At 38.6% G+C, this 22,964-nt stretch overlaps 3 protein-coding genes across 6 annotated transcripts in view; 1 reads left to right on the top strand and 2 right to left on the bottom strand.

The window, feature by feature from the left end:
• Nucleotides 1–262: 262 nt before the first annotated feature.
• Nucleotides 263–10,062, bottom strand: trnt1 (tRNA nucleotidyl transferase, CCA-adding, 1). Its single transcript, XM_086086937.1, has 8 exons — nt 9,917–10,062; nt 9,610–9,739; nt 7,575–7,768; nt 5,983–6,121; nt 5,783–5,909; nt 5,496–5,689; nt 2,888–3,141; nt 263–1,484 (listed from the first exon to the last, which is right to left on the bottom strand). The coding sequence occupies exons 2-8, from the start codon at nt 9,737–9,739 to the stop codon at nt 1,239–1,241; spliced, it is 1,284 nt and encodes a 427-aa protein (XP_085943063.1). The 5' UTR covers nt 9,917–10,062; the 3' UTR covers nt 263–1,238.
• Nucleotides 10,063–10,069: 7 nt separating this feature from the next.
• On the top strand, nt 10,070–12,621 carry arl6ip5a (ADP-ribosylation factor-like 6 interacting protein 5a). Its single transcript, XM_086086939.1, has 3 exons — nt 10,070–10,305; nt 11,726–11,943; nt 12,070–12,621. Exons 1-3 carry the CDS (start codon nt 10,127–10,129, stop codon nt 12,234–12,236), a joined length of 564 nt encoding a protein of 187 aa, XP_085943065.1. The 5' UTR covers nt 10,070–10,126; the 3' UTR covers nt 12,237–12,621.
• A 3,485-nt stretch (nt 12,622–16,106) lies between these two features.
• The window catches only part of frmd4ba (FERM domain containing 4Ba), a 51,711-nt gene continuing 44,853 nt past the window's right edge, over nt 16,107–22,964 (bottom strand). For 2 of the 4 annotated variants that reach the window (XM_086087110.1, XM_086087107.1), the window contains 3 exons: nt 22,795–22,921; nt 21,067–21,223; nt 16,107–17,075 (listed from right to left, as the gene is read on the bottom strand). In XM_086087110.1, coding sequence (XP_085943236.1) covers nt 21,094–21,223; nt 22,795–22,921 — 257 coding nt within the window. In that variant the 3' untranslated portion in view covers nt 16,107–17,075; nt 21,067–21,093. The remainder of the gene's footprint in view (nt 17,076–21,066; nt 21,224–22,794; nt 22,922–22,964) is intronic. The other 2 variants (XM_086087108.1, XM_086087109.1) reach the window with 2 other exon arrangements.

A 22,964-nucleotide genomic window follows, 5' to 3' on the forward strand; every position in this document is an offset into this window, starting at 1 on the left:
TGCGCATTTTCAGTCGACGCATAGAGAAGTGATAGAAGATGACACATCCATGTTTTATATCTTCTCTGCAGGTTGGAGGAGGAGCAATGCCTCACAATCAACTGTTTGTCTCTCTGAATGAGGATTTACAACATATATGTTGCTCAATTTACCAAATCCTGCGCACCGACAGAACTGGGATTGTTTGTGGCATTTGCAACAGGAAGAATTGCAATTATTTATTTGTTCATTATTGCTTTATTGGTATATACTGTTTTGATCAATCCATATCAATTTCACACTTTATTTTACGATTTAATTTAAGTGTGAAATAGAAAAAAAAAATACTACCTATTTCCGAGCAAACCACGCCAACTTCCGGTTCAGGCCACGCTCCCGCCAAATACATACAGATAATTTTGATGTATTGAAAAGATACAGTACTCGCTCATCCTCAACATTAGTTTCTAATATTCTTTATGAGAGGTTTAAAGGACAAATTTGAAAAAGCTCATAAATCTAATAGACGAATGGAATGACGAGAAATCCATTGATAAGGAAATAAATATGTTGCTGTGTAAAACTACTCATCAAATAACACTATTCAAATTAATTTATCTCAGGTGCAGGACTGTAGTGACAGCAAATGACTTATATGCTGCCACAAGTTTCACTTTTCTTTTGGACAAATGGTCATCAATAAATTTAGAAATGCAGATAGTTATCAGTGTCCTCGAGGACACATTCTAAATTACACACAAATAAATACATCAAATAAAGTTGGCCAACAAAAATATTTCCAACAACTGATGGATAGAACATATTCTTTATAAATGTCAGACTATTTATAGTATAAATCAAACACTGGGCTGTGTTGAGTATATAGCCTGTAGAACACGAGAGTGGGAACAAAATCTTTACAATGATGCTTAAAACATTCAAACTAACCATTACTTGCCATTTAACGAATTGGAGGAAACGGTAGACAAATATGCAAATTAAATGCAACAAAAATTACCAGTAATGTATTCTGCACTGTGATGCTGTTTGCTGCATTTTTATGTGGATGTATAAAAGCCGCCCTGTGGTATCATTATGAATGAAATTGCATTCATCAATAAGGATGCATGTCTCCGGTAATGTTCATTTGCCATATACGGGAGAAAATTCAATACTAAATGCAAGCAGTGCCATTACGGGCTTGATTTGAAAGATTTCAAACTGGTATTGTCAGTCACAGACGCACATCCATGCGCACATTAGGACTCCACGTAACTGAGAAGTTCTTCCTTGTCCATCTGATAATGACTTTTCTTCCAGATGTTGCGAAGCTTCTGTAAAGTTGCCCCGATCTCCTTGCCCGTGACGACGCCCATTTTCCTGAGATCATGTCCGCTGATAGGGAAGCGAGGGACGGTCCACATTTGGAGTTGGGCCAGCAATTTGGGCTCACCTTGATATTTTAGCAGTTCACACACTTTGCAGCGAGTATCCAGTTCGCGGCTCTGTAAAAAACGGTGACAGAATTCCATCAATGAAATTGTTCTCAATGGGATATAAGGCACAAGAATGAGATTTCTACATATCTTTCACAATTAAAAGCTCTCACATTTATTTCATGCTGCAAACGCCGTCAGATCGAAATGCTATTCAAATGAGGGGGTGGTCCTAAGCGTGTTTTGGGTTGGGCTCCGCTGTTGCAAACTGCCGAGAATGAGCGGCTCGGCAAACAAGAAAGTCTAGCTGACTTGCATGGAGAGCTCCAGCAATGGACGACTATCTTGTCTACTGTCACCACAACTTGTTGTCGAGCAACTCAAGTCGCAAGTCGTGGTGACAGTGGACAATATAGTCGTCCATTGCTGGAGCTCTCCATGCAAGCCAGCTAGACTTTCTTGTTTGCCGAGCCGCTCACTCAACCAATGAAAGGCAGCTTGCAACGGCGAAGTCCAACCCAAGACACGCTTAGGACCACCCCCTCATTTGAATAACATTTTGACCTAACAGCGTCTGCAGCATGAAATAAATAAAGTGAGAACAGCGTGTTTTTATTTATTGATTGATATTTAATTCCATTTATATATATTTTTTATCTCGTTTTTATTTTTTTATTCAGGGATATATATATATATATATATATAGTTTAATTCTATTTTTTTTTATATCCATTTTTATTCATTTATTTATTTTTAATTTTAGCAGTTTTGGTCCTTCATACCTCGCTGCTTATGCAATTCCAAATCTAAAATGACACATTCGAAATTATAAAACATGCTGCATTTGTAATTGCTTATCATCAACGTTGTCAGGCTGAAACATCCTGCGGCGATTTTGGTCAATTCCAAAAAAAATTCACAAATCGATACTACTGGTTAGTCCCCAAGCGGGTCTGTTATTTTTACAAAGTACTGACCAATCAAAATAGTTGAAAATGGCTTTCTCTCTCTTTGACTCTGCAATTTGATGGCTCAACAAACATGCCATTGTTTTGTTTTCCTGAAAAGTGTTGCTTTTGGAGATGCGGGTTTTCTGCATGACGTCGGCAACGTATATAGTCATTTGAGTGCACTTCCGTGAGAAATCCTAGTGCAGCATAACATCTCACTGATATAATAATAGTGTTCACTCATCTCCCTCTGTGCTTATTTTTCAAGCGCCGTGTGGCAAACCGCTACCGTACAACTGAAATGAATTTCAAACAGATGATATGCTTCATGTTTGTGGCAAACTCCACATGCTTGACAAAACATGACAGCAGTGAGACACATGAAAGCCTGAAAAATAAATAAACAGACAAAGAAGTGGATAACGGAATGGTGGCCACATGAGGCAATACTACGATATAAGCAGACATTTGCAATGGCCTTTTGTCGCACACCATATACTATATCAAGAAGCTCAAACTTACATCTATAATGAAGTCTGTAAAGGTTTTGAGGCCATCTTGCTCGTCGTCACTCTTGCAGAGATCTTGTCTGTATTTGACCAGAAACAGAGCCAGAGTTTTCTCTTCTTTGGACACCCGCAGTCGAACGTCCATCTTCTCGACCTCCTCTGAGCGGCGGCAGAGAGCTGCGAGGATGGTCATGGGTTTGGGAGCGTGACCGTTCGCATTCTGCCACACCCGCTTCATTTCAGCAACGTTGCCGTCAGGAGGTAAACCTGAGGACGGACAGGGAGGAGAGTAATGATCTCTTCATCATCATTAGGCACAGTGAACGTCTGCTTTTCACGACGGGGTCGGGAATGCGCCCTAATGTTACCATTTTTGAGCTCAGTTTGAAGAACCGATGAAAACTGGTCCTCTTAAACCACATCTGACTAAAGTGTGGAGTAAAGACAGTTTTTAGGGCCCAAAAAGATAATGCACTGAAAAGCACTTCAGCTTGAGGAATGAGAATTGATCCACTGCTCAGTCAGTCCCAGCTCCACTCAAACGCCCACAGTGTGAAGAAATGCGGTGCTCAATTGATTCCTCCAATTTCGATTCAAATGACACATGCCGGTTTCATTGAGTGCTTTTAAAGAATTTTTCCATCACTTAATCAAACAATGCAGCTCCTTTCAGAGTGAAACTAAATGAGTGTAGGACTCGACACCGTTCTATTACACTATTGATTGTTGACTCATTGCTTTAGAGCTCGTTTCATGGGCACGTGTCATATGTTTGAATCTTATTTGATTGCCTTTTCAAAAATTAACCAGATTGTACAAATTGGTGCATCCAATTGGGTTAAGCAATTAGGTTAACTTTTGTTCCCATGTTTTGCCTGATTAGGAAATTACATCACCTCGTTTAAGACCGTTTCTTTACTTTATCTTTTGTTCTTTGTTTTTATTTCCTACCACAGTAGTTAGAGTTTTTCTTCTTTTAAGTTAAGTACATTTTCCCAAATTGATTAGAAAATGAACATGCACAAAATCAAAACCTGATTGTGCACTGTGTTTGTGTTTTATCAATTTATATTAACCTCTAAGCTGAACAAAGAACTCACAAATTGTTAAAGGGCACAACCTTCATTTTTTTTTTTTTTTAAACCTTTTGTCCTTTTTAAACCTTCATTTTGATGACTGATGTATCGAGGTTAGTGTCTGTTATCCTGATAAAATTATCCAAAAAATGATGTGGTGCTCTGCAGATTAGCTCAAAATTTATTTAAATATTAAATTTGAGTCTCCGACAATAAATGCATCAATTAAGTATTATTAGATAATTATTAATTTAATAATTAATTGAACCGATTTACCCTACCTATGGCAGATTAAATTCTCCTGGCAGGTTGATGCAACATTTCAAGAATACATACTTGAAGGCACGAGTGCTACATACAGTAACTGGCAAGAGTGAGACTTAACCAAATCGCTTACGCCTAACACAAAAGCTGCAGTATATCCCTAACTTTTTGTGAGCAGTTTGTGTCACCGTAACCAATTTTTGATTACCTTGCTCCTAAAACAAAACCTTTGGACGAGAATAGTTTTAAGCAGATGGCATTTGGAAACACATTGCTTTTATGCTTAAACGGAATAATTGGCCATTAAGAACATTTTTGCTTGACCATAATCCGACCAAATCATACATATTTTATACATCGTTAAATAAATAAAATACTGCATAACATTACAGCTCTCTTAAGAAATTCGAGCAGTACCTCCATATTTTGCAGGAAGGTTATAAATTGAATGCATGTTTTCATTCAAATGAATCAACACGAACCAGAGATGACAATCACAAAAGTTATATTTCAATTAGAGCTGTCAAATAATTAAAATTTTAACCAGATTAATCACATTTTAGAATTTTGATCAATCACGATTAATCACTTCATTAAAAAGGCTTTTTTTTTTTTTTAATGTGGCCGCCAAATTTAAAGAGCACCTGTTATGTGTTAATTTTTTCGGCATTTATTGTTATGAGGATGTCTTCAAAAATGTGTATCCACTACACACGCTCATTCTCTTTTCTAATCAGTTAATTGTGCTTTCTGCATTCCCTCATATGTCATTCGGATTTGTATTCTCCACGCTTTTTTGCCATGCAATAACTCACACATAATTCTTTGGATTTACACCGTTCAAATTTAAAATTTCTACAAAAATTCAAACCATCCTGGGTATATAGATCGTCTGATTCCTCATTACTTACAAGTTTTCGCACAATTGAACGTTAAATATCAACTTTTCCGCATTCATTTTCAATAGGACAGACATTGAAATGTTTCTGTTCTTTCCAAGCCCACTTCCATGCATGCAACTTATCATCATTACCAGCTGTCAAATACTGCTCAGTGGCGCAATTGGTAAAGTGCATTGTCCAGTAGGTCATGGGTTCGAATCCCACGTTAGACTGGCTGCAGTTGAAGTTTTCCTTTTTTCATTTATCATTCAACTACAATTAATAATAATTTTCACATCATTTATCTTTCAATTTACTTCACAAGCATTCCACATGCATTAAAATATTAGCATTCAGCTATTAGCATTCATTAATGAATTAGTATAATAGTACGTCTCACCAATGTAATGTGCCAGCCCCAAGCTGTACATCATCTCCAGCAGCTCAGCAGCATGGTGGCCAATCGCAATCTTTTTTAGCTCCACCCAAATCCGTTCCCCTGAAATGCCGGCGAGCCCAATGCTGTGGGCTCGAATGGCCTCCAGCGTCTCAGGTTCATGCTCATCGGGTGTCAGAGCCACCTTTCCATAGAATCTGTTAAGAATATAGACAAGACAAAATAACTTCCTTATCGTTTTTCATACCATGCGTATGACCAACATGCCTCCTTTTGTTAATTTCAATCACCTGAAATAACGCAGTATTCGTAAGTAGTCCTCTTGGATTCTCTGTTCTGCACTGCCAACAAACCGGACTGTTCGGTTCTGGAGGTCATCATATCCTTTAAAGTAGTCATATAACGTGCCATCTAGACCTACAAATGGATGGCAACAAGTCAACAAAACCAATGTGAAATTTCAAATCCAAAGTATAGACAGACCAATAACCTAAAAACATGGAGTTGATCGTTAAGTCTCGTCTCTCAGCATCTTTCTGCCAGTCAGTGGTGAATTCCACTTCAGCATGACGGCCATCTGTCTCAACATCCACCCGCAATGTAGTCACCTCAAAATTCTCATTGTGTAGCTGGAAAAAAACAACAACAAATGAACATAGGAAAATTAAGTGCTGGCGAAAGCATACCAAATGTTGAGGTCCAATGATAATTAATTCTAGGGCATCTTTAATCAGCAAATAAAATAAAAAAAAGGCGAAAGTACACATTAACATGAAATACATTTGAATTTAGTAAATGAGTACTTCCTACCAAAAAAAATGTGTTTGTCAATAAAGACTTTAGGTTTGCAGTTTACTAAATGTATAGTTCATTTAAATGCTCTAATACAGGAGTGGCCAAGTTTGGTCCTCGAGAGCCACTATCCAGCTTGTTTTCCATGTCTCCCTTCGTCAGCGCAGCTGAATCCAATGATCAGCTCATCAGCAAGCTTTGCCGAAGCCGATAACGATCCTGATCATAAATCAGGTGTGTTAGTGGAGAGAAACATGGAAAACAGGCTGGATAGTAGCTTTCGAGGACCGAACTTGGCCACCCCTGCGCTAATAGATTATGCAATTAATTACCAGGATCATTTGGAAGGTTAGATGTGAATATTTTTAATAAAATGGCAAATATTTCTCCCAATATACAGGATACTTTCATTTGTCCAATTCCAGCTAGGAGATCGTTATAGGGAAATAAAAGCGATTGGCTGGCAACCAGTTCAGGGTGTACCCCGCCTACTGCCCGAAGCCAGCTGGAATAGGCTCCAGCGCCCCACGCAACCCTTGTGAGGACAAGCAGTTAAGAAAATAGATGGATGGATTATTACTATTATTATTTTATTTTTTCCACATTATTCAGCAATTTTGAGTTTTGAAAATCGTTTTCTTTCTTTGAAGATGCAATGTCAATGATTGCGCAAACGTCGTTTTTGAGGATGACGACAACACAGCATATCAACAAAACTCATTGCTTCATCACCGCAAGCACGATCCCATTTGGCAAAACAAAAAGCAAAAGACAACTATAATAAGTAACAAAATATAATAATGTAATGATTCCAAATAAAAGAGAATGTAATTCATAATGAAAGATAACTCTAAAACATTGCATATTATATATTAAAAGTGCTGATTTCATCACATTTATTTATGAAATTTGTAGGTCCATTTGTATTTTTGTGTCCAGACTAAACACTGGGCTGTAGAATACACATTAAAATGAATTTTAAAAACTAAATACGCAAGTAAAATGAAAGAAAATATCAAGTCAAGTATATAGTATTTCATTTTGATTCATATTTTATTTATATCTGTTTTTATCTATTTATTTATTTAGTTATTTATTCCTTCATTAATTTTTTTCTTTTGGCAGTTTCTGTCCTCCATTCAGTTTGGAATTTGAGTTTAGTTTATTAAAAGGACAGTGTGCAGTAACATTAAAAAGATGGCTGCACCAGATTTAGCACAATGCTAGTTTCCATCTGTAGTCCCATTTTGCCAGGCGATGAACAATTTCATAGTGTATACTGAGGCTTACTCTTGCTGTAATGGTCCCATGCTTCTCTCCTTTATTGTTGATCATCCTGATTCCCGCAGCTTGGAACATGCGCTTCATCTCCTCAGGTGTAGCAATGGTGGCAAAATCCACATCCTCAGGCTGCTTTCCAGTTAACAGGTCCCGTACAGCACCTCCAGCTATTCTCAACTCATATTTGTTCTTTTTAAAAATTTCTGAAAAGATCAAACACAGAAAATTATACAGGATGGTGTAGATGTTGGCCAACCCAACCATACATCTATGTATTTGCTATGCTGCTTGTGAGATTCATGTTTAAGCTTCAGCATATCGCAGCTGACACATCAACGTTTACATGTATGAGTAATTTAGAGCTAAACATGAGAATACTGTACATGATTTACTGTATGTATTTTGAGTGGTTATATTAATTAGCTGCTATTTCTAATGTTTGAAGGTTGATGAAGGAATGGAGAATTAACTCATTTGCTCCCCAAAACATATAATTACGTTCTGTTTTAAATGTTGTCAAAAGTGTCTCAAAGACGTGTTTATATGTTTTTATACAGTTTTTTAAAATACGTTTTTGTTGCAGCCACAACTGCAAAGAACGGATGAAGAAATGGTAGTTATTACACAAACGGCCAGTAGCTAGCAGCAGAGCAAAGGAAATAAACCAAGGCCAAGTTGAAAAAAACCTCAATTACTCACAATTCTAAATAGATTTGTGAATAATGATGAAACTTAGCTATATTCTAATGCTAATTGCTGCAAAACGGAAACAGATAGAAATATACTTCTTTTTTTTCTCCATGCCTTTTCAGGCTAAATACTTTATTTTAGTATGTAAACATTTTGAAAATGTTGCTTTAAATTTTTGAGTAGCCCACTCTGCAGGTATGTGAAAATTGAGCCATATTCGTGACGCCATTTCAAGTCAATTTGATCTCCTCTCAGAAAAATGTGCTCAGGCTGGTTAAAAATGGGTTGTCCATGTCAAATTTAAAATTTTAGGTATGACGTACAAGAGCATCTCCTCTGTTGCCTCTTTTTCCATTTCATGAGTTGCAAGCAATACTATGATAATATCTCTCCCAAGCACTGTTTACTAAGTTATTTGAAAAAAAAAAAGTGTTGAAAGGTAGCTTTTTATATATATATATATATATATATATATATATATATATATATATATATATATATATATATATATATATATAAACATATCAACTAATTTTGATGTACATTGTCCCCTCGTTTTTCGCTGGGGTTAGATTCCCAAAAATACCTCCAATAAATTAAATCCGCAAAGTAGTTAGATTTATGTTTCACATTTATTATAAATGTTTTTTCTTTCTTGTTTAAACATTCTCAATATTCAAACCTTCTTAAATTTTATAAAATAGGTACATTACTGTCAAAAATAATGCATGCAAAATTGCACACAAAAATCTGCAAAACAGCGACGCCGCGAAAAGTTAACCGCGTTATAGCAACTGTACTTGTACAATATATTTGAGGACATGCTTAAGAAGTTTCCTCCAATTTGTACGATGCCGACAAAAATGGTACAATGACAATATTTTTGATCATATCATATATATTGTTGACAATAGCATATTTAACAAGATGACGTCTTCATTATTCTACTTTGCGTGACTGTTTTTGTGAGACCCTGGGGAGATGTGAGGGCCTCTTGGGGACAACTCCTGCTAGCGATGGTATGGGAGTCTATTAGCCAAATAGCTTGTAAAATCAGTGCCTCTTTTTCATAATTCGGTCCACATTTAAGGAAACGGTGAGCTCTCAAGGTCTCGGAAAATTGATCACAGGACATTCTATTGTTTTCAATGTGAATACAAGGGGTCAATTTTGCCCACCTTTTGAAGTCTATAAAATGTTATAGCTTCCTTAATTTTTTACATATTGCCAAAAAATCATTTATTCAAGCTGTTTTCAGTGACATTATTTGGTTTAGTTGATTATTATTATTATTTTGTCACCTCACTACATTATGTGTGAAACAGCCAAAGACCACATGTCCTGACTGTCTCACCTGCCAGTTCGTTCAGTCCATCGGTGAACAAAACCTGGAACTCGCTGCTCTTTAGTTGCATCGTGAAAAGACTCCTCCACCAAAAACACGTCCTACCAGTCACGCTTGGCCTCAATATTCTGCTCCACATCTGTGAGAAGAAAATTACAAAGCGTGTTTGATACTGGATTAGCAGCGGGGGCAGCACGTTTGTAGTCATGCGAGTGACTTTTGGCAGTCACCCACACAAAATACACTACTTTCACTCAAAACCTTGAAGACAAATAAAGTGTCTACATGTATGCGCATATTAGAACAAATTGGTTACCTGAACCGAGCATTTAAAGTCCTTCACGCTCAGTAGTTTGCATCATATTTCGGACATTTAGCCAAACAGGAAATGTTGTGACGTACAGTGACCACTAACCAATAGCAGCGCTTACTTGGAGGTCTCAATAATCTCGCGATACCAGAGTTTTTTTTTTAAACGCGAGTTCTCGTTGCTTAGCTGTCACATTAGTAAAGTGAGTAGAGTGCAATGGCAAAAGTGGAATTGACGCCGCTAAGGTCGTGGGACGACTTTTTCCCCGGGCGGGATAGATTTGCCAAACCCGATACGAAAGATATGGTCAGATGGAATAGCAGAGTTGTTAGCAACTTGCTCTACTATCAAACTAATTATCTCGTGGTGTCTATTGGCGTTTTCCTTATTGTCGGGTAAGTAACGTTGCATCTGCTTAATCGTGGAAGCAATCAAATGCGTCTATATCTATTATGTTACTCTAACAAAGTAAATACTTAATAACTCAATAAGTCAAATGCCACACCAAGTGTTTTTGTGATGACAGCTATATGTTACCCATACATATATTTTCTATTACGCGTATCTGTCGTCATTTCCTTGACGAGTGACCTGCTGGACGCTTTCCCAGCATGACTTGGGCCAACTGGCAGTCGATTTAGAGTAAACTAGTATCCTATCCTTACCTAACGTGCATTTTAAAGGGTGGTTTCATTTTAAGGATTAGGCGAATTCGCTTAAGGGCTTTACCGTTAACACGGTAAGTTATTAGTGTAAACAAAAATCGCAAGACAGCAGCTAATTACGGACGAAATACAATAGTCGTTAATCTACATTTACGAAAAGCATACTCATCTACGACGTGTTTCTTACATTAAGGTAGCCAAACTATCACATTGCCTTTCAGAATCACGTGATTCTGTTCAACACCACTTAAAACTAAAACCTCACAGAATTACGTTAACTAAATGTTTATTTGTCAGACACATGAGACAAGCAAGCTCTTGCATTATTATGAATACAATTTACATGAATTCTTTATTTCAGCCAAATAGCCTCAACTCAACATTATTTGTAGAGAACTTTTAAAAACAAGCCTCACCTAAGAACAATTAAGAGTCTTCAGTAACATGCATGCTTTTGCAATGTGTGAGGAAGCCAGGGTATCTGAAGAAAACCCAACAATTCAAACCTGGCCCTCTCGAATGTGAGGCAGAAATGACCACTTTTCACACCGTGGTACCATAAAATAACCTGCCAATAAGTAATTCTCACTCAGCGTTAAACCAATTATAGCATAGCAATATATTGTGCAGTGTGCTTTGGATTCAAGTGCATTTTTGTAGTTGCATTTATTATACTGTATAAAGCTATCTTCTTGGCAGCTTGGCTTAAGTCAACACTGTTAAGACAAAGTGTGGTCTGTCAAGCTTTGTTTACCGATATGATGACGGTGCTCTTAGCAACACCTGTGAATGCCTCATACGTTATTTATTTAGTCAGATGTAAAGTATGAGTGATAGAAACAGGTTGCTTCACCTATGGCACCATTCCTATATTGAGCAATCCGGTCAGTGAATCAAAATTGAGTGGCTTTCGATGTGAACACCAAGATTGAACTTTGACACAGTGACCTTTTAATCTCTAATCTTCTTTAAACTTTTTTTTCCTTCAATTTTAACAAATGATTACAACATAGTCGACGTACCGGCTGTTGGTTTGTTGTTGTAATGTGTCACTCTCACCACTTAGTAGCGCAAGCGACCAAATTACAATCCGCTCGTCAGCGAGCAGAACTGAGCAGCAGTGTCTTTTCTGTCTGTGTCTGCACCGCAGGCTCCTGAACCCTTCAGGGATGTTCACCGCCGTGGCTGTGGTCTCGGGGGTCTTTCTGTGCTCAGTGTGGGCTGGAGATAACGGAAGCATCATCGGGAACTTCAAAAAGCAGAACCCCACAGTTTTTGTGATTGCTGTCATGGTGGCCAGCTGCGTGTTAATATCCATTCTGGGGAGCGTCATGGTGTTCATGACAGCAATCACTTTACCACTCACCTGTAAGTTACAGACAGTCATTACGATCAGCGTTTCCCAAACTTTATTGAGTCAAGTTTTTTTGGGTGGGGACAAATGTTTCAACAAAATCAAGAAGTTAACTCTTTTCCCAACTCTGACCCTTCTAGTGATACTGGCCCATTCTTCTTATCGCCTCCGCAACATGAAGAATAAACTGGAGAATAAAATAGAGTGCGCCGGTCTCAAAAGGTCACCAATGGGCATCATCTTGGAGTGTCTTGGTCAGCAAGAGGAGAATTTACAAAAGATCCAGCTCTTTCTGGAGTCCAAATGAATGAATGAGTGAAATGAGAGAGAGAACAACACTCTCCTGTTCATCTGTTGACCAAAGATCTTGACTCACTTGTGTCTATCTTAACCGGAAAAAGAGAATCAAACATTATGCTATACCCAAGGGGTATTCCACTCCTACTAGACTGCTCCCTAATTCTAATCTCTCTTGTATTACTGACCAGCAGATGTCAACCCTGGCAATTTTCCCTTAAGTAAAACTTTACTACAAGGCACCAAAAATGCACACGAGACACACTTCTCCGCCAAGATACTCTTAAGGACGGTATTGTTTCAAGTATTTGTAACCCCACATCAAGTTTGCCTTAGTACTCATGTGAATAGCGAGTAGCCAAGCTCAGATTCTTTGCAATAAAAGAGAAAGTACATTCTTTGTTTGGAGCCGTGATGAATAGAAAACATGAGTCACATCACTGTGTCAATGTTTAAAAGTGAAGACTTCAAAAGGGTCTGAGGTCTTAAGCCAAATCCATCAGTATTCCTTCTGCACCCCCGAGTCTTTCATCTTGACAGGGCCCTCTGGGTGACTGATTAGCTTGGCTGATGTTAGGCGATGGGCTCCTCCACATTTTAGTGCAGAGCAGTGATCGGTGTGTGAATTCATAAAATGCACCTCCAAATGTCAATGGTACACTGTCGGCTTGTTTATTCACGATGACTAGTGTCGAAAGGCAGTGTTAGGGTGACACTGACAGTGTTAAATGTTTTACTCCTCATATTCAAAATTTGTTGACACACTTTGTATGAAAAGTGGGGCACAGTACATTTTGAATCTTTAGTTCACACTCAAAAATACTTTTTTTTTGGTATTTTATTTATTGCTTCTCCAAATACAATGACATTAAAAGGTGTGAGCCATTTTACTGGTCAAGAAGAGAGCCCCCCCCCCCCCCCCCATTTTTGTTGTCTAATAAATTCATAGCTGTGGAGTCTTTTTACTTGCAGTGGACCTTCGTTTTCCTTTCCTAATCATTTTCCTCCACGGAACATTATTTATTGACTTTGTAAAAGTAGGCACGTTCAATATGATAAATTGTGTATGTGTAAAAACACTTAATATAATATGTTGCGAAACTTACCTTGCATGAATGCAAAAGGTGATGTATAACAATTTAGTTATTGTTATTATCAATACAAAACAGCAACAAAAATAAGCAGTTGAAGGGGAAGTCAACCCCCAAATTTTCTTTACAATAATATGTTCTATGCAGCCCCACTAGTATGAATAGAATATGACTAAAGCACAAAATCCACCCACATTTGTCCACCTGTGGGTCAGCCATTTTGCCACTTGCTGTAGACAGAAATTGGCATCACAGTTGCTCAGGGTTCAGGTTAACGACCAATCATGGCTCGGCTTGTGAACATCACATGATGACCCAACACAGAAAACAGTGTTAGTTGAATTTTGAGTGATATGAGTTTTATAAATAAACACAAAATACAAACTGCAGGGATGAGTCTCATATCTAATCTTTATTAGGGGTCATGGGATACTATGTGACTAATGTTTAGTTAAAAAAATAAACTAAATCTCAACCACGAAGTATTCCAGTTGAAAGTAATTCGTTTCTGTGGACATGATGGTGAATTTTGGGTTGAGAGATACACCAAAAATGTTTCAAGAAATAACTGCCCACTCCAGCTCACAGGTGGTTAACAACATGAACCCACCAACTGTTGTTTCTCTATGACGTGACGTCATCCATATTGTGCAATTTGCAGAAATGAAGCGCTGCTGGCAAGAAGCTCAAGTAAAGTCATGTCCCAGCCCAGCACAGTGGAGGTTCTTGTTCTCTTTAGTACAGCTGCTCACGAGCCTAACAGCACGTGTGTGGTGCACGCCCGACATGTGTCTTATATGCACAACAGTGCATGACAGTATTCTACTGCACGATATAACTCGCACTTTGAAATAAAATGTCAACGGTAGTAGTAAATTGCTCCAAACCCTCAACAGGGTGCCTCTATTCATCAGCCCCAATAGCTTCAAGGTTATTACTCTATTAGAACAAACTGATATATCACAATGGATTTATTTAAGTGTTTGTAGTACTTCAAAACGACCCTGAAAAAAATGGTTTTATAAATATTTTTACCGGATGTTTCCTACGTCAATTTGAAAGATATTAGCTAATGGAGCAAAAATGACCCTCATATTTACGGGGTTTTCGAATCTAGCCAATTGCGCGTCATGTGATAGCGTGTCGTAAAGCCAATCACAGGCTGGGATGTATGGGACAGTGTGAAATGCTTCATATGATTGGCGGAGCCAGGATACATAGATGGCTGATTTTTCTTTCAGGTCAAGTATTTTAATCGTTTTCATGTATTTAAAAACAAAAATAAAGACCTTGTTTTGAAAATGTATCGAGTAAAAAGTACAGATACTCCCGTTAAAATGTAATGGATAAAAGTAAAAAAAAAAAGAATACTCAGGAAAGTATTTCTTTTTGGGTTTGTCTCTCCTTGTTTTGGTTAGTTTGACAAATTTATTTTTTTGAACATTTATATTGTGTAAAAAGACTGAAGTAGTAGATTTATAGGTGGGACTGTACATGTGGTGTTAAATGAATGTACTAGACTACGGGTATATGTTTACATGTATTAATTCATATATTGTGTGTATGTAAGAGAAGGAAGGAAGTTTTACGTAATTTACTTAAAGAGAAGGGGTGGGAGTAAATAAGTTTGACTTTTTCTCACTCCTTTTTCAATATCCATTGATTGTTTTCTTTTCTATTGCTTGTTTTCCTTAGATTTTTATTTTCTTTCTTTGATTATTGTCACTTATTCATGTGTTGAAATGTCGAAATATTCAAAATAAACATCTCAATCAATTAAAGTACAAAGTACTGATACAAACTACTCAAGTAAAGTAACAAAGTATCTGTACTTCGTTACTTCCCAATCCATCTCTGATTGTTTTCAATGTAATAGACGAGGGGAAGCACATAATAAGTCCTTGTTTATGTAGCGGAGGGTCAGCTGGAACAGCCCGCCAAGTGTCTGTCTGCAGCTGGTATGAATCAGTCGAGGCCCAGAGACAGCTGGATGCCAAACGCGATCCCTGTCACTGCCTCTGGGTAAATTCAGGGAGCCGGGATTGTGCGAGACCTCCCTTGAGCTCCATCAAGCAGTATAACGCTCAGGGCCACTACAATCCAGTCAAGCTGCTCAGCAGTGTCAACCAATTCACACTTGTCGCGGTGGAAAACGTGTGTCAGTTTGGGAGGGAAATGAGGTGAAAGGTTAGAATGAGAATGGGGGAGGATCTATACATGTGTAGAGCAGATTTCTGCCTGAAGGGAAGGTTCGGTTCACGAGCCTGTCATTCACTGGGAGGACACACTAAGTGCTTAATGCCCAAAGTGGGTGTGGTGAGTTTTAAAGACTGGTTTGGTGGGTTATGTGCTGAAGAACACAAGAAACCAGCCTGGTAAAACAGCGGCGTGAAAAGAAAAGACAACAATCAAAACACAGCTTTTGCTCTAGAACGGAAAGACAAAGATTTTCACATTTATCTTTGCTTCTGATTGAAGTAGGTCGTCTTTCACGATCGCAGGTTCAAACTAATTGAAGAATAGCTTGTGAAAAATGGATTTCCTTTCTTAAAATCAATAGAATGCCGGAACTGAGAGTATAGGGTTAAAGCCAATATAGTGAGCACCTCCTTTTCCGTGTGGCACCACTAATTGCACATTTTCCAAGCCTATTTAATTAACTAGACTGGATGAACAGACATTCAATTAGCTAATTTAATGGATTTAGAATTAATCCTGCATTCCACCCCCATTCGACTGGATTAAATTAGTTTTTGTGGATCCGTGGGTCCTCTCAACCAAACAATGTATTGTAGTCCAAAAAAATCTGATTTGTTTTATTCAAACAGGTGAAATTATACAAAATCCTAAGAACCAGCTTAACATTTACAACATATATTACATGCTTTTCAAATTCAGATGCTCTACAAACAACCAGTGTATCAACAATAAAAACGTGTAACATTCTCTTGTGAGAAATCAGGAGCACCAGTCCATGAGTTCCAGCATGGATGTCAAACAGCCTTATTATATATTTTTGTTCGTTTCTCCTCTTCAAAGTCCAATATTTGTGTCATAGTGTGGCAGTAATCTTTGTTAGATTATTGGGAGTAATACTGGTGTTAAAAAAACACAAGATAAGTGACTCAGTTGTATTTTACAGTAAAGTAAGGTTATACTTTACAAAACGTCAAGGTCACACAGACTGAATACAAACTGAACATAGAAAGTAGTGTGGTGTGTAAAAGCATCCAGAGAAAAAAGTTAAAACATTATCTAGTGGCTGCACAATGTTCCAGGTTAGAGCCGTTTTTTGTCCGGTACGCTCCTAATGAGCTCCTTCATTTTTGATCAGGTTATATCAATCCTTCATGGTTATGTTCACACGTGGCAGGAGAAGATGCGATAAAATTGTTCATTGCGGCTCAACTCGGCAAAGTTTCAATCTCTCCACAGCAGAGCTGCGTACTTTAAAAGTTTGCAGTCCACAGCAGCTCCTTGGACAGTTGCGGTGCACAAGTGCCGTCCCTCCAAACACAAGGTCCCTTTTGGCATTTGTGTATGTCAATTCCTTCATTCTTTGATCTCCTTGCTCGGAAAAACTGGTAAGTCCAGTCTAAGGCACAGTGAGAACTTGTCATGCTCAACAGTGTTGAATGACAGGCAGCTAAACTATTGTTCCTGGTTTTGAGTCTTCTTTCCAGTGTATCCGATCGTGTGGGTCCATGCTTGTTTGCGTTTGGTTGCTGATGTCTATTTGGTTGACATCTGCGTAGGATCTGAAAAAAAAAAATAAAAAAATATATATATAAACACAATCATACTGGAACAGCTAATTCTCTGATTGAGGAGCCTCTTTCACACGTGCACAGCAAAGTGGAACATTTATTGTCACGTCACTATCATCCTCAATGAAGATCATTTCAAGTTGGTCCAAATGCGTCTGACGAAAAAATTCAATTTTTTCATCAAAAGGTTTATCCACATTTGAGTCTCCATACATGCAGTGTCTAGACCAGGATTGGCCAACCATTCAGACGGCAAGAGCCACGCGGGCACAAATACTGCCCTCGTCCCATCACCTCACTCCCTAACTCTCTTTTGCATGTTTTGACGTACTCCCCTTCATTTGATACCATTTTAGCCCGCACAATGTTCCAAGCAAGTTGATAGCAGTGCTTCATACGTTTTGGGAAAAACTGCCTACTTTTCTGCCCTATCTTTCAAAGTGAGCAACCTGTGCTTGCGAAGTTCAGTCCCCCTTGGAAATTTCCTGATTGATGTTTGCATGGAGTGAACTGAAGGGCTTAAAGTAGCACTAAGGAACTTTTCAACCTTAATAAAATATTTTCATAAGTCTTCTGATGAAATGTCGACTTAAAACTAGTTGAATGGTACCTTTGCTATGGCCTGAGGGGGTCTGTATCATTTTTACTGACAACTTTGAGGAGGATGGTAGGAACACTGCCACACAAAAAACTACAAATCCCCATTCGTTACAAAGACGGAAGTCAATTTGGATGTCGTGAGCTAAAAAATGATGCAATGCGCTTGACCTCATGAGAAATGTGGTCTTCCTTCAGGCATAACGTTACATACTTTGTCCATATGGCGGCGCCATAATCAATGTAAACTGACATAGCGCTTGCTTTAACATGTAAAAATGTACTGTGTTTATCTTCATAATTTTTGTTTGGTATTTCTTTCCTCCCATTTTGAGAGTAAATTTGGTAGACCAACACTACTCAACGTTTTTTCCCAACAAGCAATTTACGTCATTACGCCGTTTTATCACCGCGTTCGAATAAAAGCCCTCACACACACCGCACTTGCTTACGGTAGTTTAAAAGGTCCGCGCAACGGTGTGCCCATATTTGGAAGTGCTGAGGTAGCAGCCTACCAGGAAGTAAATAAATAGGCTTTTCCCACCGGTGTAGACAAGAAGTAGACACCACCTGGACAACATGTATCTTTCATTGTTGCAAAAGAAAGCTGTATAAGCTGTCATTTGTAAATAAGTCATCCAAAATAGTAGTAAATTGCATCGACAAGTTGGCTGCACGATATTGGAAACACATGCGATATGCAATATGGGTGTAGAATATCGCAATATAAAGAAATTATATTTTCATTATCTAATTAAATAAATAAGCTGTGTAATATGAGCAGACTGTGTACAGTAATGTGATCTAAACATTGTTATTGAGGCTAAATTTATGAAGTGCAAACACTTAGCATAAACATGTGAGGACCAAAAGTGCAATTTTACATGCATTTTTTTTTTTACAGTAATGTGCCTATTTAATAAAATTCATGAAGGTTTGAACATTGAGAATGTTTCAACAAGAAAGAAATGTGAGAAAAAGTAAACGCCTCAATGAGAAAACTGTATAAACTGTGTGGTGAGGGGTTTTAGAGCCTTAAAACATGTATACTATATGTAAAACATAAAGCTAACTACTTCGCAGATTTCATTTATTGCGGGTATTTTTTGGAACCTAACCCCAGCGGAAAACGAGGGAACACAATACTCCTAATCAGTTATTTTATTCAAGCATAACCATGGGTAAGTGACAACCATGAAATTCCCAAGAGCTTTAGCATGACTGGTAAATTAAATAATATATACAAAAAAATATATAATAATAATTCTTGAAAACAAAGTGCTTAAGATGCAAGTCTTCCTGTTTCAACGTTACAGTAACCATTACACACAAATTATTCAAGGTTTTTTTTTGCCAGGAAGACCAGCAAGCTCACTTGTGTCTGTGACAAGTCATGTCTCCTGAAGCCGAAGTGGTCCCATATTGCAAACGTGCTATTCTTTTTAGGCACAAATAGGTCATTTCTTCCTCTCCCGCGTCTGCTATTTATTTTTCCTCCGTCCACGGCTGCGGAGTTGCTAACAGGACGCCTGTGGTCTGCTCCAGCCAATAGGAGAGCAGTATCTAGGGAGGTGAGTGGCGATGCGTATTTAAGGTCGCATCTGAGTGCTCGAACTTGGATAAACGCTAATACGTGCAACGAAGCATACATTACCAAAACAAAAGTTTGAATTTATCGCACGTTTTTGCGAAGAGCATATTGCACGAGGCCATCATTGCGATGACGCTATTTTTTCGATATATCGTGCTCCTACCGTCAACTCTGTTTTCTGACGACACGGCGATACGGCTCTTGAATAAATATATTAGGGATAGACCGATTATCGGCCTTTTTACAAATCTGAAGGCCAATAAAGTTGGTATCTCACTGAGCGGGGAATGCTTGCGAAGCTAGCAAATTTAGGGTTTTCATAGGTTTTCATAGGTTTTCATAGGATTTGTAAGATGTTCATAACGAACATATTCAGACAATTTTTCAGTGTCTGCGAAGATCTTTTGGAACCTTTAACGAGCTATGACGAAACCCCCAAATTAGCTACATTCGCATGCATTTGTCGCTCAGTGGGATATAAGAACTTTTCATTTATGGATCTATTTAAATTTCCACTTCATAAAAATTGATGCTGACACTGGGAACTCCCTACACATTTATTTTTGAAAACAACAACAAAAATGTTAGAATTAAGAAATTATATTGACATTTTGGAAAACTTTATTTAGCATGATAATGACCCTGGAAGCACCCTGCAATTTTTGTTATAATTTTTAAACATAGCTGTCAATAAATTAAAATTGTTTTTATTTTTATTTTGATGCTAATATTTTCTCTTTTACTGCAAATGAATATCGGCTTAAAATATTGATTATTGTTCTCCTAGACTACTAATAAACGGTATCGGCCTTGAAAAAGCCATATCGGTCTATCACTATAATATATTTTTTTATTTGAGGTGACTTGCGTTCGCAGCAGACATTTTACAGCTGTGCAGCACTGCCCAGCAATTATTCATGTGTCCCCGCCCTTACCCCATACACAATAAACAAGGTTGATGACAGATGCACCCATCTAAGTTCAGTGTAAAAAGGGCTTCAAGAGCAGCATGAAACCGGCTTTCAAGCCGCGGGTTCGCCAGGCCTGGTCTAGACATCAAGCGGTCAACGCTGGACTGTAGCCACTCAATATGTTCCAGGCATAGCACACTCGAGATGTCTCAGCTCGTGGTCAAACATTCCCGTGCAGCAAAACAGCAGATAGCACACAGACACACACATAGCAATGAAATCCAACAATGCTCAGGGGCCACATTTTCCCTCTGCCATTTGAGTGCTCCCTCACCTCTAAACACACTCACAAGACTAAATGAGAAATAAGCAAGGATTAAAAGACTTGGGAGGATTCTGCCAATCACACACACTAAAAAAAATCAGGTCCGACGGACCCTGACTATCATTTGGGTTAAGTTCACATTATTGTCTCTCATCATTTTATGGAGTGACTTATTAGTGGGAAAGTACATTAAATTTCCTGGGCAGTAATATGGGTACGCCGCTAAACTTGGGCCTCACAGGGCCTATAACTCCGCCACTAAAACACTGGGAGAAATCTGCACATGTGGGCAAAAGGGTGAATGGCAGCACGTGGGCAGCGGACCTCTGCAAAAAAAAAAAAGAAGGAAAAAAAAGCACACCGCAGAGGAATGTGACCTCTGGACGACAATTACAAGAGGAAATAGAGCATGTTGTAAGACAAAGCCATGCAACTATCTTATCATGCGTGACACTGAGCAGTCAGTCAAACATCTCAGGTGCAAAGTTCACGTTAGAACATTTATGTACGTCTAGAAAGCAGCAAACGCACAACCTCTGGCTATGGGCGCCTACTTACTATGAGCTACCTTTAGCAAGGAGCACCTTACTGGGGCCTTTGCCCTGCAGAGGCCTGAACCTCCTCGGGGCTGGAGATCACTAGTCGTTGCCAGCCAAGGGAGACGGAAGAGGAGGGGGAGAATGAAGAAAAGACGCAGCGTCCCCGGCCATCAGGCCTGTGCCAAGAAATCGCAAAATGCTGTCAAGAGCCACATCTACATGAAAGCCAGCCCGGTTGGACTTGTAAGAGGAGAAACATTTTGAAGATCTGAGGAAACACTGTTGGGGGGAGTGCGGTGGCTGCACAGATCCTACAATCCCACTGCTGGGACAGACATCTCTTGTTGTTAAATGGTGCTGTATGTGTACATGACGACAACACCAAACCTCAGGTTCTATTTGCCAAAACAGTTCATTCCCAATATTTAAAATGTTGCATCTCGTTCTGAGATAAGGAGCAGTGTTCGTACACGTTTTTCCAAGGCAAAATTCAAGCACTTTTTAAGGACTTTCAAGATCAGTTTTCCCAGTACCCTTCAAAAGGTGAAAACCAGTGTGAATCAATAGCCTTTTGTTTGAGGTCACCAAATGCTGTCTGTAGGAAAAATACGGGAAATCCGCTTTAACCTAAGCCTAACATTGAACCAGCAGTTATCATTAAATGAATGGGGCATAAAAAATGAAACCGTGTTTCTGTATACTACTCAATGTCATTGGTGTTTGCTCTTTTTCTTACTTACAAGAAAAAGCATTCAATGACATCAAAGAGCACAGATTGATTCACACTATATTTCTGCTTGTAAACTGCATCATGTGATATAAATACACAAACCTTAAAATGTCAATTTAACTCATTAACAAAACTGTTTCACATTAATATAATGGTAATAAATCAAAGGAAAACATTTAGTTTGTTGACCTTCGAGCTCTGGCTTGTTTGCATTTGCCATAATACATTTATCACAGCTACTAGCGTGCTGGCGACATTCAATAGCGTCCGTTTATTACTAGCTTTGTTTCCGCGGCGCGTCAGCTCCCACTAATAAATAAGAATACGAGTGGACCGAACCGAACATGCCGTACCAAAACGTGTTAATACACCCACGTATACGATACACCCTTACCTTAGGCATATTAAGCGCTAACATCAGTTGATTGCATTTACAAGCACTTCACCCAAAACAACAACATTAAAATCCAAGCATTTTCAAATTTTTTAACTCATTCATTCCCAGCCATTTTCACAGAAGCAACCTCCTTTGCTCCCGGCTGTTTTACTGGATTTTGACTGAAGGCCCACAGAATATTGTGCTCTATTGCTATGAAAACATGGAACCCACCAAAAGAAAGATTAGAGTCTAGAATCTGTTACCGTTTTGCAGCACAGTGCAAGCTAAGTTTCATCATTATTCACAAATCTGTTTAAAACAGTGGGGAAAACAGCTTGTTGCAACATGGCCCTGGTTGATCTCTTATACTCTGCTGCCATCTGTTGGCCGTTTTTGTAATAACTATCATTGCTTGAAGCGTTCTCTTCAGTTTAGAGGCTGCATCAAAGCCTTCTGTATGCTCTAGCATACAAAAACATAAAAAACGTACATATACGTTTTGGGACCATGGTAATATTTAAAATAGAACGTATTGATGCGTTTTTGGGAACAAATGAGTTAAGCACCCGTACGAACCCTGAAGGAGGATCAGGGAGTGGCAAATGGGATGACGAAGTGAGATATATTTTGCTTCATACCTGCTGTGGGTGGAGCGGCTGAACGGAGCTGTAGAGTAGCTGTAGGCCGGTGGCATCTGCTTGGGCATGTCACAATCCACTCTCCCATGACCACTAATATGGCCGTGCCAGTTTCCATTGGAGGAGGCTGAGAACATTGGGAAATGTCAGAAGTTAATACTGAACAACCT

This window comes from Leptonotus elevatus, chromosome 10 (assembly GCF_054856555.1).
Source record: "Leptonotus elevatus isolate MCC_2025b chromosome 10, RoL_Lele_1.0, whole genome shotgun sequence".
Classification (NCBI taxonomy): Eukaryota; Metazoa; Chordata; class Actinopteri; order Syngnathiformes; family Syngnathidae; genus Leptonotus; species Leptonotus elevatus.

What these genes read in the sequence shown, in the direction of transcription:
- arl6ip5a (XM_086086939.1), top strand. Translation starts at nt 10,127, where the DNA reads ATGGCAAAAGTGGAATTGACGCCGCTAAGGTCGTGGGACGACTTTTTC. An exon ending in GGCGTTTTCCTTATTGTCGG is followed by an intron (nt 10,306 to 11,725) that starts GTAAGTAACGTT and finishes TCTGCACCGCAG; the next exon opens with GCTCCTGAACCCTTCAGGGA. An exon ending in AATCACTTTACCACTCACCT is followed by an intron (nt 11,944 to 12,069) that starts GTAAGTTACAGA and finishes TGACCCTTCTAG; the next exon opens with TGATACTGGCCCATTCTTCT.
- trnt1 (XM_086086937.1), bottom strand. Translation starts at nt 9,739, where the DNA reads ATGTGGAGCAGAATATTGAGGCCAAGCGTGACTGGTAGGACGTGTTTT. An exon ending in ATGGGACCATTACAGCAAGA is followed by an intron (nt 6,122 to 7,574) that starts GTAAGCCTCAGT and finishes GTTTTTTTCCAG; the next exon opens with CTACACAATGAGAATTTTGA. An exon ending in CGAATACTGCGTTATTTCAG is followed by an intron (nt 5,690 to 5,782) that starts GTGATTGAAATT and finishes TATTCTTAACAG; the next exon opens with ATTCTATGGAAAGGTGGCTC.